Below are 15,826 nucleotides of genomic sequence, written 5' to 3'. Positions count from 1 at the left end.
AAATATTTTCAGTACTTTTTGCGTTATCGCGGGATCCAGTTTTGTGGACGGACGGACTGACTGACGGACGGACAGACGGACGGACGGACTGATGGATGGACAGACAGACAGACGGACGGAGGGTAAACCTAAAGTCCCCTCCGGTAAACCGGTAGGGGACTAATAATCTACTATTTTAGTATTTCAAATCAATCAAAGACTGTTTTCATATAAAGTTAATATTTTACAATGGAAAGTGTATTAGTCTGTACCTTTCTCATCCATATGGACAGCATGTATATCCATGATTCCTGCCAATTTAGGGAGCACCTGATCCTGTTTATCTGGTGTTGATCCATCCTTGTTGGCACTGAATACTGCGGTCTTCTGCCAGTCCGTCCAGTATACTAGATCACCAGATATTGCCAGGTTGTAGGGGTGAGCTACCTTTTTCACCAACACCTTTCTCCCGCCTCCATTAAGGTCAACTGACTCTATTTGCTATAACATAAAATAACCTTGATTACGAAATAGGAATACTACATCATGACATTCAATCAAACATTGAAACTACATCTACTGAATATAAAGAATTTTTAAACTCTGGCCTAAAAACAATTAACACACTTCCCAAATTGAAAAATTTTGTTTTTTTGATCAAATAACCATGTTTTTCTGGAGGCCTTTAGTCCTTGAATATTTAAGGACATTTAAACTTAAGCACCATCATTGACTCCTTTTAACTATCAGAGACATATTTCACCATTCAGAATATTGTATCCGTACAAGAAAAGCATTGAAATTAAATAAGAGTTATGAACCATACCTCAGTTCTTGCATCTGCCCATAGTATCCTTGATGTTTCTCGGTCAATAGTCAGTCCATTTGGCCAGATTATATTTTCAGAGACAATCTCTTTACGATTATTACCATCTAACTCTGATCTTTCTATTTTTGGTTCTTTACCCCAGTCACTCCAGTATAAATACCTGAAAAATATAGAGAAAAATTAACAACTTAGATTTCATAAATCAAGTATCAATTGTTGTCCTTTTTAATTCCCATTTTATAAAATATTCTACATGGAAAAAAATATCTTTCTTCTTACATCTTGTGGAAAAACTTTGAAAATGAATTGAAAAACAGTTGGGGCATTCACAAGCCTTCTCATATTTTTTAACCAAAGTTTTGCAAATTGTAAACTTAATTTCAATTTTCCAAATTTAGAAAAATTACCATAAATATAAATTAAGTTTCATACCTTCTCTTTAGAAATATTAAATTGAATTATTTATATTTATATGTAAATTATAAAGTCTTTGTGTAACTTCATGCTAGAGTGGTAAAAACTTCAAGACAAAAGATTATAATTATATTCATTTACTATGTCACATAATAGAATAGTGCAGATAATTTACCTTTCCTCATAGAATAGAGTTATTGCCCTTGGTTTGTCAAGCCCTTCCCATATCAAAACTCTTCTCATTGTACCATCAAGATTGGACACTTCTATACGATTTAAACCTTTTCATGAAAATAATTACAAATACATGTAATTTATAAAAAAATACCTGTAACTAAAACAAGACTTTATTTCACACAGTCTCATTAAAAAACATTCCTGTCTATTAATATTGTTTGTTTGTTTATTTCATTTTACGCCTTTTCCTAACAGTATTTTAGTCATATAGGCGGGTAGTTTCCTAACCATCGTTCCTGGAGAGTTACACCAGTACTAGACTACCTTCCTCCGTGCTAAACTACCAAAGCATCTCCCGGGGATCAAACCCATGCCAGAGAGGTAACTGGATTAGAAGTCATCGACTCTTACCCCTTGACCATGGAGGCGGTATATCACACTGAGAAATAGCTTCTATTATAATACTAGCTAGCTAGTTATTAATGATACCTCAACTATTTTTTTAACCTGTAATACCCACATGAAAACTAATTACATTCAATAAGACCCCTGATTTAGGTAGTCTCCACAATTGAAGATGAATTCATCTTAATTTCCTTTTTGCTTTTCCCTTTGCATTTCACATGATAAGAAGAACTCAATGAAGAAACAATGATACCAAACTGTTTTAGTGAATATTTCTGCATGTCGAAAAGTTAGCGAATTTAAAATTCCAGACATTTTGCATATGGAAATATTAGCAAATCATCATCCCCGTAGTAGTGCGAAAACTGAAAACTGGTTGGGTGATATTTAGGCTCGAGGAAATTTTAGCAATTTTCATCATTAAGAGAAATTGGCCAATATTTCCATGTCGATACACTTATGTGTTAACCATTTATACACTAGATACTTGTCAGTGACAGAAAGAAACTATGATACAATCAGCTATGACTAAACATACCAGTATCCGTCCAGTATAGTTTCCTGCCTATCTCATCCACCACCATACCATCTGGTGTATCTAAACCATGTGTCACCACATTCTCTATGTTAGAACCATTCAGGTTGGCTCGCTTTATCTTATCTAATACTGTGTCAGTCCAATATACCTTCCCTGTATAAACATAAACAATGTTCATTAATAATCATATTGTATATTGCAATACCACATATTTAAATTGTAAATTGCAATACCAAAGATCAAAATTGTACATTGCAATACCAGAGATCTAAATCATACATTGCAATACCAAAGATCTAAATCATACACAGGTCTAAATCATACATTGCAATACCACATATCTAAATTGTAAATTGCAATACCAAAGATCTAAATAGTACATTGCAATACCACAGATCTAGCTATATTAAATTTTGCAAAAATCATATAAATCAACATTTTTACTTTTTTTACCATCAGCACCTTTCACTATATATCATTCAAGTGCAAGTCTGTAAAGATATTTCGGTAGACAAGATATGCTGATCAGAGATCTGTCAAAGTGAGCTTTTCAGCCTTACTATAATTCAACTGGGAAAGTGAAATGTTTGTCTAGCGGACTGATGTTCTGTTTGTTCTCTCAAATTAACCCTAACCATGTTAAACATCTTAAATGGACGTGTCCATCTCTAAATCTGGACAAAACTATTCACAATTTTTAGGTAAAATGTCAAAATAAGTACTGAATGAACAATAAACGTTGTTGTGTTGTGTTGCTATGACTTAGTATCCAACAAAACAGATAAACATATTTTACCATCCACTCTATCCACACTTATTGCAATGGCATTCTTGAGGGAATGTATTGGTAGAGGAACATCAGCAAAGTAGTCCACATCCAATGAGATCTTCCTGATATCAGTACGCTGTGCAAAGATCAGAAAATTTCGCATTTCTGAAAAACATAAAAGATTTTAATATATAAGGTGATCAATGATCAAGTGATTGTTTTTCATTGAAACTAATAAGTTTACTTACTACATGTACCTCATTTTAAAATATAATGATCCAGTTAGCTTTAGATTAAATTTTTCAAATTAATTTTATCAATGTATTACAGAGGGCCCTGGATAACTCAACTGAAACCAAGTAATATTTTTATTATTAATGCCACCAGGTGAGCTTAATATTGCAGAAACCAATCTAATACCTTATACAAATATTAAGAGTTACTTTGCATTAATATAATTTTCCTTTCTCTTACCTTCTTAGAATGACTACATATATCAAAGACATATCAAAATAAATATCATGACTAGAGAGTATATAAAGAGTAACATACCTGAGTTACAAGTCTTTAAATCTGGGTGTAATAATATCCCTGTCGGGCAAACACAGGTGTGTCCCCTAGGTAGAGGGGCTGGGAGACACAGGTGACTGCACTGTCCATTTTCTTCCTGACATACTGTTGATACTGAAGAACAAAGATTTTTGCTATCTTATACATGAACTTAACTTTTATACATTGTAGGGTTTTAAACAACAATGGTGTGGTGAATGGGTCATGTGACCTGGGTCACATGACTAGGATATGATTATATGTTACATTGTAAGTGGTGGTGTAAGTAGTGGAGGAATACACAAGGTGCTCTTCCATGCATTATTTCAGGTATTCTCAAGTGCTTGATCTTAAGTGCTTGATCTTAACCTAATAATAAGCTCTCTCTACAAAGCATTACATTAAATTTACCTCTGTGTTACATGAATTTTAAATGGTGGATTGGGAATTGGCTAAAAGGTGAAAACAATTAACTTTATTTCCCTATTAATATTATTATAATTAATAATGAAACTTGTCAATTAAACTTCAAGAACATATTCAAATTCGAATTAATTAAAAAAAATTTGCTTTGTTTTTTTATGTAGTTTTATGTACTGAATTGTTGAAACTGAAAAAAGTATATCAACTTACTGTCAGGTCTGTTCCTATGGAAGACAGTTAAGTCCATCACATTTCCCATGTTACTTTGCAAGGTTGACTGGCTATTACCACTGCGGTCGGATGTCATTATCTTCTTTGTTAACCAATCTGCCCAGTACATGCTGTTTCCGTAAACAGTAAATCCAAATGGTCGTGGATCACTCATGGTGAATACCACCTACAAATGATGAAGAAGATCATTTTGTATAAAAGATGATGAATATTTCTGAGTAAGTTCAGAATTTACTGTCCAAAATGAACAATCAAAATCATTCAATTTAAAGCTACATACATATGTATTCCAATGGACCAATAATATCACCAAGAAATCATACAAGTTCAAGAGAACTTTCTACATAATCAGTATATTTGATAGTTTTCTCTCTACTTTTTTCTTAACCAAAATTGCTCTCTTTACAAAGGTACTATACATTTAATTCACCCTACAAATGATGAGAAAACCAATTTGCTTAAGATTTTTTGTGTAGGGGTAATAGGTATTATGACGTAATTATTGTTATATGGCAACTTTTTAGCTTTTACAGGTGAAGGCAGTCAAGCCTATAAAAATATCAAAATTTCCATTCACCTTCCTGCCAGATCCATCGAGTGTACAAGACTCGAGGGAGTAACTGCCTGTATCTATCCAGTATAGTCTAGGTGAACCTCTGTAATCTATAGACAGACCATTAGGGTGAGTTAGGTTTGAGTGAATGAGGACTTTCTGATCCCTTCCATCCATACCAGCTCTCTCTATCCTTGGTGGTTTGTCCCAGTCAGTCCAAAACATATACCTATAAAATATAAATGCTTATCCATAACCCTAACTAAAATCATAATTAAATGGACATATCAAATCGTAAAATCTGGACAATAACATTCATCTTTTAAGGGAAAAAATTCGAAGATGTACTGACTGAATAGCGAACAGTGTAGACCAAGATCAGATGGCATGGATGTGCTGACAGATCTTGGTCTGCACTGGCCGCATGGGTAGAATCTGTTGCTACCAGAAGACTAAAAATTAAATTGAGTACATCTAAACTAAAGAAACTAATTATATGCTTCGTTTAAGTTTATTGTTTTGAAATTGCATTCAAGTGTTATCTGTCTCATTGTATGCATTTCTTACAAATATTGATGAACTTTTGTAAAATGACATAAATTTGGCTTATGTAATATCAAAAAATAAGTAAATACCGATTAACCATGTCAATCTAAATATACTGTACGAGTACTTAAAAGTAGAGCCAATAAAATTTAACACAAACACTATTTTTTCTTCTTTACATGTCAAATATTAGGTTGCATGTTGTTTAAGCACTGATATAATTATCATAGAATTGTTTGTAAAGCAATTTCCAGATATTAAAAAAAAACACTTTAGTTTGTAAAGCAATTTTCAGATACCTAAACAAATCAGTTGTTTAAACTGCTTTTTCCTGATATCAAAAAAAAATCATTTGTTTAAAAAGCACTTTCTAGATATCTAAAAACAAATCATTTGTTTGAAAAGCACTTTTAAAAAAAAAAATTGTTTATTTGAAAGCAAACACTTCAACTTACCCTGAGATTGGATCAACTACTATGTCTCTAGGTTTCTGCAACCCTGACCAGATCAGGACACCTCTCATAGATCCGTCCAGGTTTGAAACCTCAATTCTACCCATTTCAGAGTCGGTCCAGTACAGTTTTCTTGTGGCCCAATCCACAGCTAGACCTGCTGGACTACCTACACTTGAACTCACAACTACCTATATAAGATATAGATAGCCAGATTTTATAGAAATAATTAACTATAAATTTGAATCATTTCATTGCAATTCTATATATCTGAAGACTTTTTCAACTTAAAATATCAAAATATACCAAAACATATCTTGATAGAACGCCTGTAACACTTGATCTTCAAATAACCTAAACTAAGAGTTGTTTTTTCTTTCTTAAAAAAAAAAACAAAAACAAAAACAAAACACAAACCATTAAATGAAAGGGTTAAATATTCTGAATACTTTCTGAAAGGTCAAGTTTATTAATTGAGAAATTATTAACATTAATCAATAACATATCAGCTTTCTTTAAGTATGGACATTCTTTGAATGACAAATAATTTTGGATTACCTTAGTAACAATTTTTTGCCATTTTCTATTAAACTTATTAAAATGATTATCTGCATAATCTTCACTGGATTTTACACCTCACCAACACTGTTAAATTCATATGGTGACTTTCCAGCTTTATTAGTGCAGGAAGCACCTTTGTACCTAATTTCAGGCACAAATGAGCACCTGAGTAGAACCACCTACATTTCATAAGCTAGCTGGATAGCTTCCTCACATTAACCTGCATTTAACCAAAATGATTTTTTTCTTGTTATAGTGTGTTGACACATACCCTCTCTTGTCTTCCGTCCCATTTTGCAGCACTAATGGCATTAGAACCACTATCTGTCCAGAATATAGTGTCTGTTTTATCATCAAAGTCTACTGACATTGTACTGACAGTGTTACTAAGGGGAATAACTACATCTGACTGATCTGGTGTACCAAGAGTTATCCTTCTTACATCAGACCGAGTTGTGAACAGCAGAAAAGACTCAATATCTGAAATAATAATCAGTATGTTTAAATTTATTTTTCCTGAAAAACTAAAAGGATAATTTCCAGTATCTTCTATAGGTAACAGGTGCTTCTTTTTTTAAAAATAGAATTATAAACTATCAAAAGCCCAAGCTGTGAACATACTCCTTTCAAATATATTTAAAGTAGATTGTTGAGAAAGCACTTCAAGTTATTTTAAGAAATCTTAACATCTTAATCCTTATGGAATGCACTAAAAATTGCATTGAAGAGTTCTCATTCAAGGTAAATAGTGATAAGATATCACCTAAGATACATTCATGTTATATGTGCAATGACTTTATGTTTTTCACCCCTTGTTATTTGGCTACTTAAATCAATATGCAATTATTTCTTCTTGAGGTGTACTTTGCTCAACTAAAAACATCTTTTTGAGGCAGATATGTTTGTGGGGTTTTATGTTGCACCAACTCAGAATGAGACTATGTGGTGACTTTCAAAGTTTCCTGGAGTTGGAATACCAAGCAACCACTCCATGCATTTTTTTCACTGACAAGTGGGTGTATGACCAGGATCTTTACCTACAGCAGTGAGGGGCAAGTGATTTGAAGTCCACAATCTTAATCACTCAGTCATGGATATCCCTCGAAATTTGCATGAACAAAAATTTATCTCACAAATTTTGTGTTATTATTTGTCGAGACAATTGAAATCAAACTTACTTTTGACACAAGTTTTCCTGTCTTCCTTGAGATCAAGTCCTGTAGGACAGGCACACTTATATCCCACAGTGCTTGGTAGACATAAATGACTACAGCCTTTCTGGTTACCCTGGCACCGGTTTTCAGCTGAAATATGAAATAATGTATTTACCTTCTAAGTCACATTTGGCAAAGCATTAATTATAGATATATAATTTTTGAAGCCAAGCAAAAAAATAGTTTCTTCTTTAAAAAAAAAAAAAACTTGTGCAGACATATACAATGTACATTAATTTTGTAAAGTAAATGTAAAGTAAACGATAGTACATAAAATACTTGGAAAAAAAGGAATTAAAACAATAGAATAATGACTTGTACATACCTTCTGGTTGCCTCTCCCTATGGAAGATGTGTATATCCATGGGAAAATGTAGCCTATTTCTCACCATCTCTACATCATTACCAGTAAACTTGTTAGCCTTATTGATAGACTTTGTATGCCAGTCTGTCCAATATAACTCGTCCTCAAACAATGTCAGGGCAAATGGGTGTGGTAGTCCTGTCAAACATTTTGGATTCATTTAGATGAATTATTTAGATCCAGATTTTGTCTCTTTACTTAAGCTTAATTGTAAAATTCTACAAGTTATGCATCTATTAATCAGAGGCATTTAATCTGCTGTTACAGTATAACGAGCCTTAAGTGAAATGTCTTTAACAAACAGTTAAATCTCTCAAAACTATAAATAACCCATTATTTAAATCTCTTTGCTTGCTTTAAATACTTCAAAATGTGTCTATAGGATATGGATGCCTCCACATTCCATTGTTTTGTCAGTCTATAGACAGCAAGATGGACCAACAAGGGCAAATCTAAATCCCCCATGCCAAAAGTGGGGCACATAAAATATGGACATAAATGAACAGACATAAAACACTGCAGACAACAGACTAAGGAGTGCGTTCAAGATATCAGTTATGAAGCACCAAATTGATTTTTTTTGCCTCCTTGTGCTTTAAAGTTCAAGGAACTTTATAATTCAATCATCTAATGCAATTTAAATTACAATATCAATGTTTGAACGAGACTAACCTTGATTTATGACAGTCCTGCGATGTGAGCCGTCATAATTAGAACACTCAATCACATGATGCTTCGCATCAGCCCAGTACAATTTCTTTGCGGCATAGTCCAGTGTTAAACCATTCGGCCAAAATAATGAAGTGTTTGCGATAACTACTCTATCTAGCCCATCCATACTGCTTCGCTCTATCTTTGGTGTGCTGCCCCAATCTGTCCAGAATATGTATCTGCAAAAAAAAAGAACTATCATGAATTCAAAATCTGTGTGAATTTTTCTATATATTTTACGAGAAATATTTCTCACACATTTAACATCATCAACAAACACTTTCCTCTTTGAATTACTGCACATGAACATTTTTTTAACAACAGTAGTATGACAAGTTGAGGGGAGCACATGCCCAGTGGTTAAGGTGTCTGCCTCTTAACCCAGGGATCAAAGGTTCAGGCCCTATTCGGGTCACTATCATGTTTCCTTATAGGACACCTGTACTGTTTAGTTCCAAGAAGCAGACTCAAAAGAGATTAATATAAGAACTTCTTTGCAATCAAGCAAAAACGAATACATGTATGTTTAAAGTAACTTTAAACTGACAGCAGTATGAAAACAAAAGTTTGTTATACAAATAGAACCAATTATTTTAACCTTATAATTATCATTTGTCTGTAATCTTAATCATGGGATGATTTTATAATGATCCAAACATCAAAACTTTTAAAAATCAATAGGCAAGAAAGGGTTTTGTCATTCATGTTGACTTAAACATTTTTAACTGATTTTAATGTTTGCAATGCATTACTGGAAATTTCCTCTTTCATTGATGAGCAAAGATAGCTGCATAAAGTGAGCATTAACTTACCCATCTCCCGGATGAACAGCTATAGCCCTAGGTTTCTCCAGATTTTCCCACAATAGTACTTTACGATGATCACCATCTAGGTTAGATACCTCAATACGAGATGTCCCGGAGTCAGTCCAGAACAGCAGATTATGTATCCAGTCAACAGCTACACCCCCTATAATTGAAATATTATACCTGTGACCACTATATCAGTATAAAAAATTGCAATATTAACAAAAAAATAATAATCAAGATTGAACCTAAACTTAGCTGGTACAATACAGTACATCATAAGAATTATCCTTACCAAATAAGACCCATACGGCCTCTTGTTCTACAAATTATTTCCAATAAATTTGACTCTCTCATAGTTTACATGTATAGCAATATTATATAGCAATTTAATGATGAATCAGCAATTTTACTTGAGGTACAACTCGTGGTGCCTTACTGTGTTTTCTCTTTAAAATCTTTGTATTAGCATGTTTATCATTAACCCAATTTTCCTATTTTTACTATTGAACATGATATATTACAATGAACAGTATTCAGTGGCATGTCAGGACTAATATGCCTTTATTTAAATATTTCCTTTGATTTGGTTGGGAGAACATCATTTATATACTTAAGTATGAAAACCTTACCTGGACTTTCTAATCCGTAAGCTACCACCTCTTTGATACCTGTACCATTAAGGTAGGCTCTCTTAATCTTGTCCAGGGTAACATCTGACCAATACACGTAACCTTTCTCATGATGGAAGTCCAGGGCGATGGCGTTCTCCAGACCCTGTAGGATACTGTCATATTCCGACATATCTGGCATCACACGTCGGATGTCGACACGGTTAGCAAATATCAGGTAAGCCTTCTCCCCAGTCGTAACTGTGAAAAAATTTAAAGAAATAAACATTGATATATACACAGTACAGTAAAGTAAATATTATACATTTATTTTTTCCCCTACAAATTTGAGTTCCAGATATTCAATCCTCAATAATTATGTATAAACACAATTAACAGACTGAGTGCCATATGGGTGCATGATCAAAATGTATGAAAACCTTAAAACCCTGAATGTAGCATTAGATAAGGATCAGTTTCAGCTGTCAATATCAAGATAGTCAAACATAGGAAGTATATAGGTGATTTTTATACTGGAATAAATGAAATTTCATTCTTAATAAATCAATTCTTTTACATTAATAAAAGATAAAAGCCAAATGGTGTTTAAAATGATACACAGTCATGTGTAATTGTTCAATGATCTTTATATTGCTGGCTTATCAGTATTGGGATGGTGTAGGAAAATGCAATTCTTATCTATGAGTATACAGTGCAAAAAATTAACATTTCTGTAAGGTATATGGGTTAAAGCTGCACACCTCCAGATGAGTCAACATATTTCAAGAAATTCAATCTTTAAAACAAGAGCTGTCAGAAGGACAGCGCGCTCGACTTTTTTAGTGCTTGCCTATAAAACAAAACTTTGACAGTTAAGGGCACACAAGACTTTAACTAGGAATTTCTAAGTACAAATCAAGAAACATTTTCACAGAGTTATCTTCTCTTGCTTACAGATAGGTCTCATGATGGCACATAAGAACTCCAACTTCCAAAGTAATATCTCAAATGGTTAGGTCAACAAGTGGACAAGAATGAAAATTTTAACTGAGTTTCTAAGTCAAAAAGGGCCATAATTCAAATAAAATCCTTAACAGAATTACCTTCTCCTGCCCATGTTTGGGACCATGATGGTAAACAAGTATTCCAACTTTCAATTTAATATCTCAACCAGTTCAGTCAAAAAGTTGACTGGTACAAAAAACTTAACCAAGATTCTAAGTCGATAAAAGGCCTTAATTTTTAAAACAAATCCCTGACAGAGTTACCTTCTCTTGCGTACAGATGGGGTAATGATGTGAAATAGCATTAAAAGTTTCAAAGCAATATCTCAAAGGGTTAAGGCAATAAGTGGATTTTACCCATATTCAATGTATTTTCTAAGTCAAAAAGGGGCATAATTCTGTCAAAAACCTTGACAGAGTTATGTCCTCTTGTCTGTTGATGAAGGTCGTGATGGTAAACAAGTATGGTCAGTTTCAAAGCAATACCTCCAATGGTTTTGAAATAAAGTGAGGTGGTACAAAAAACTTAACCAAGCTCAATACACTTTCTAAGTCAAAAAAGGGCCATAATTCTGTCAAAAACCTTGACAGAGTTATGTACTCTTGTCTGTAGATGGAGGTTATGATGGTGAACAAGTATGGTAAGTTTCAAAGCCATACTTGTAATACTTCTGAAATAAAGTGGGGTGGTACGAAAAACTTAACCAAGGTGTGGCGCCAACGCTAACGCCGACGCCGGGGCGAGTAGGATAGCTCCCCTTTTCATAGAAAAGTCGAGCTAAAAATGTATTAAGATCTTAAGAAAAGTAAAAAGATTCAATATTTTATTAATTATTTGCATGTTATGTGCGATAAATGACTGATAGAAAAGTAAAAAGATTCAATATTTAATTAATTATTTGCATGTTATGTGCGATAAATGACTGATTTTGCATTATCAATCACTATAATTCTACTGTGTTACTAACGCAGTAAGAGAAATTTATGTATGTTGGTAATTTATGTGGATTGTCAGTGCTGTTTGCAATGTGTAAATTATTTTCTTTCTTCACAATATTTTACTTTTAAATACATTTTCAAAATTTTCATGACAATTAGCATGAATCTGAAGGCATGCTGCTTTAACAGGCACATCCAGACTAGAGAGATTTTCAATCCAGACAAAGCACTTTTTCTATGTAGAGACAGCAATGAGTAATTTAAATGTTTTAAATCTCCCTGGTTAATGTGGAATACAAATATAAGAGGGAACCAGTTCAAAGAGGATTCCATTAATCAACAATAAAATACAAACCTTGAACTTTACAACCTCTGCCATCTGGTTTGAGTCTATAACCATGTGTACAGTCACACACGAATGATCCTGGTGTGTTAACACACTGCTGACTGCATACATTATCTAATCCACACTCGTCAACATCCTCACAGTCACGACCATTGGGCTGTAACATGTAACCACGGTGACAGGAACATTTGGCTCCAAGTGTCGTCTGCTGACATACATGCTGACAACCTCCATTACTGTTGTCACATTTTGCTGCCCAGTCTAAACACAAAAGGTGAGATTTAAATTTAAATTTTGAATACATGTATTAGCTTCCTTTCTTCAAAAATTTCTGAAGCAAAAAAGTAATCTCTTAAAAATTTCAAAAAGATCATTTCACCTATAACATTTAGTTCAGTAAAGATAGATAATGAAATACAACTTTCGTGGCAGTCATTAATTGAATAAAGCTAAAAAGTTAAAAATATTCATACTGCAGATAACATGTATATTCTCAATTTTTGAGAACCAGCAGACATGGCTTTTATTTTGTAAATGTTTGTAAATAAACATGCCTTTCTCTGAAGATGAAGTGTTAAAAAAATATCATAAAATATTATTCGGACAAAAACCTTATAAAGCTTAGGCTTCATTGCAGATACTTACGACAATTTCTCTCATCTGATCCATCTCTACAATTTCTGACTGTGTCACACAATTTCTGGTTACCAATGCATTCCCCACTAGTACAATGAAACTGACCCAGTCCACATGTTGATGTCCCTATAATTACAGCAAAAAGTATGTTGATAAACATGTATAGCCACTTTCAAGATTTTCTGTGTATTGAGGGGAAAAAATTCACAAACCCTTCTGTACATTACTTCAGGTGTAAGTTTTTATCCTAGTTATAAATATATAAGACTGGTTTTTTTTTAATAGTAAATCGCATTGACACTACAAAGGTCAAACAGTGACTTTCCAGATCTATTGGTGGAGACAGACCTTATTTCAGGGATGAGCAGTTAAATTGCTACACTGCAAGAATAAATTTGTAACACTGAAAGAATATCATATTTCAATAGAACATATGATATGGCAACTTGGCCAAGTGGTTTACACGTTGGACTAGTAATCGATGGATCGCTAGCTGAGTGAATTCAAACCCTGTCAGAGGAAAGCAGTTGTTTCCATGAGCAAGAACTTTTACACTCATTGCTCAGTACTGGTTTGTTCCGGGAAAAGATTTCAAGATTGTGTTTAGAAGCCTATAAATTTGATTTTAAAATAAATTCTGTATAAATGGGTGCAAGTTGGAAAATTTTAAAAATCCTGAAAATCCTGAATTTAGAAGTTTTTCTATAGTTTTACAGAGGACATAGAAGGCTTTCAGGGGACTGAAAATACTGAACTTCAGGAATAATCCTGAAAACTTTCACAAATGTCAGACAGACAGTACAAACTAATACATGTAGAACATACCACAATTAGATTCATCTGAATTATCGCTACAGTCAACTTGTCCGTTACATCGCAGATGTTTATCTATACAATATCCAATCTTACATCTGAATTGGTCGGCTGTACATCCTGACATGGCTGTAATATATAATACAATTACATCATTATTACAATTAGGTTAATTATTACAAAATTAGTGTTTCTAGGAGCTTTTACATAATCCTCAGTGACCATGCTTAGTCTATAATTGCTCCACCTTCTGTCAAAACCATTCTAAACTGAAGTGCTTTATTTAAAATCACTTTGGGGTTCTTTACCACTGTATATTTTCAAATTTCCACTGACCTCTTTCAAATTTATATAGAGTATTTTGCGCCATTTTAACCCTTTGACCTATTAGCCACAGATATACAGCTTTATGTCATCAGTAAAGATTCATGCCAAACCACACCATAGTATGCCCTTTGTGATCAAATTCTTTACTATATTGACAAGGCAATTTTCATATTTTTATGAAGAAACCCCAACTATTACTAATACACAGTTTAAGGCCTGGCAAATTATATAAAATCTGTCAGACCTGGGTTTCTGTATTTGATCATGTCCTTTACAGTTCCTCAGCCTTGACCTTATAGTATAATGTTAACATGTTAAATCTTGCCAAGAAGCTGGTATTAAGCAAATGTCATTTTATTAAAAATTTTTTTTATAGATTTAGCCTATAATTATATAATAAATATGTTATTTAAAATTTTAACACATATTTTTTGTTTCAGCATATAGCTACAAATTATTTCATTACCTTTAATTTCTTACACAAGTTTAAATTATCAAAAATAATAGAGAGATGGTGGGAAATAGGCGTCAAATTTATAAAATCTACATTTTGAAAAGTGAGAAGTTGATTCCTTTAGTGACATATTATTTTACTTAGTCTGAAGAAAAAATTAATCTAATTTCATAATTATGAACTGTAATAAACTTCAAAATAAACTCATGTAATTTTGAAAAAAAAAAAAAAAAGCAAACAGTTAAACAAATGAAATTTAGCGAATAAATAACAAAAATGAATTTTAAAATAAAGTTTACATCCTAATTATGACAGATTCAAGTCATTTATAAGCTTATTTTAACAAATTAATTCAAATAATTTTTTCATGCATTATTTTATAACAATTGGAAAAGAGATGAAATTATATGCATTTCAATTTGAAGGGCTGTCTCTATTTAATAGATTTGTGGACAAAGACTATAATGGCCAATATATAAGTAAAAAAAAAAGTATTTTAGTAAACTATAGTAAATATTGCTCAAATTGCTATGCGAGAAATAATAATTTATTTTTAAATCACTACAGTTTTATACTTATACTTTTTCACTTCTTCTTTTTTTTCATATACTTTAAAATTTACACTCTTTGACATTTACAAAACTATAAACCATTTACACTATCTTAACATAGATGACAGAATAAATAGCTAAAATTATATTTTTGTCTCCCTATTATCTATAATAAATCATACTTAATACAGCAACAATGAAATATCCTGCACTCCTAACACCTGAACTAAGATTTTATCATAGAGGATTTAATATAAATAACAGAAATTAAACTCCGTCAAGGGTAACTAACTACTGGGGTAAAATTCATATCAATTTCTTTCATCTATAAGATAACTATCTTAAAGCAATGATTTACGCATCAATTTATTGATAAACTAACCTATATCCCCACTACATTTATATAATAGACTTGCCCAGCATTGAATTATGGACTGGTCTATTGTTTATTCAAGGGATTTCAGATATCAAAATCATAAAACTATGTGGACAACAATATAGAGCTTGGTAAGACTGCAAAGATGTACAAGCTCACATACAGGCTCATGTATGGTATGGTATGACATGGCATGTACAACATGTATTTATCTATTCTAGGCATAATGGGGTCTATCTGCCCATTCG

At 32.7% G+C, this 15,826-nt stretch overlaps 1 protein-coding gene across 1 annotated transcript in view; it reads right to left on the bottom strand.

Annotated features, from left to right (window-relative positions):
* The window catches only part of LOC132747806 (low-density lipoprotein receptor-related protein 4-like), a 68,627-nt gene that overhangs the window by 23,636 nt on the left and 29,165 nt on the right, over positions 1 to 15,826 (bottom strand). Inside the window, exons 8-25 of the mRNA XM_060737310.1 lie at positions 13,883 to 13,999; positions 13,067 to 13,183; positions 12,431 to 12,682; positions 10,154 to 10,393; positions 9,528 to 9,684; positions 8,677 to 8,894; positions 7,966 to 8,142; positions 7,605 to 7,730; positions 6,698 to 6,906; positions 5,869 to 6,056; positions 4,892 to 5,096; positions 4,294 to 4,480; positions 3,664 to 3,795; positions 3,139 to 3,276; positions 2,343 to 2,495; positions 1,398 to 1,503; positions 806 to 968; positions 252 to 480 (exon numbers count right to left, since the gene is read on the bottom strand). Coding sequence (XP_060593293.1) covers positions 252 to 480; positions 806 to 968; positions 1,398 to 1,503; positions 2,343 to 2,495; positions 3,139 to 3,276; positions 3,664 to 3,795; positions 4,294 to 4,480; positions 4,892 to 5,096; positions 5,869 to 6,056; positions 6,698 to 6,906; positions 7,605 to 7,730; positions 7,966 to 8,142; positions 8,677 to 8,894; positions 9,528 to 9,684; positions 10,154 to 10,393; positions 12,431 to 12,682; positions 13,067 to 13,183; positions 13,883 to 13,999 — 3,114 coding nt within the window. The remainder of the gene's footprint in view (positions 1 to 251; positions 481 to 805; positions 969 to 1,397; positions 1,504 to 2,342; positions 2,496 to 3,138; positions 3,277 to 3,663; positions 3,796 to 4,293; positions 4,481 to 4,891; positions 5,097 to 5,868; positions 6,057 to 6,697; positions 6,907 to 7,604; positions 7,731 to 7,965; positions 8,143 to 8,676; positions 8,895 to 9,527; positions 9,685 to 10,153; positions 10,394 to 12,430; positions 12,683 to 13,066; positions 13,184 to 13,882; positions 14,000 to 15,826) is intronic.

Source organism: Ruditapes philippinarum, unplaced genomic scaffold, assembly GCF_026571515.1.
Source record: "Ruditapes philippinarum isolate M1 unplaced genomic scaffold, ASM2657151v2 ctg4744_1_1_1_1, whole genome shotgun sequence".
Lineage (NCBI taxonomy): Eukaryota > Metazoa > Mollusca > Bivalvia > Venerida > Veneridae > Ruditapes > Ruditapes philippinarum.
This window is presented reverse-complemented; position numbering and strand designations above follow the sequence as displayed.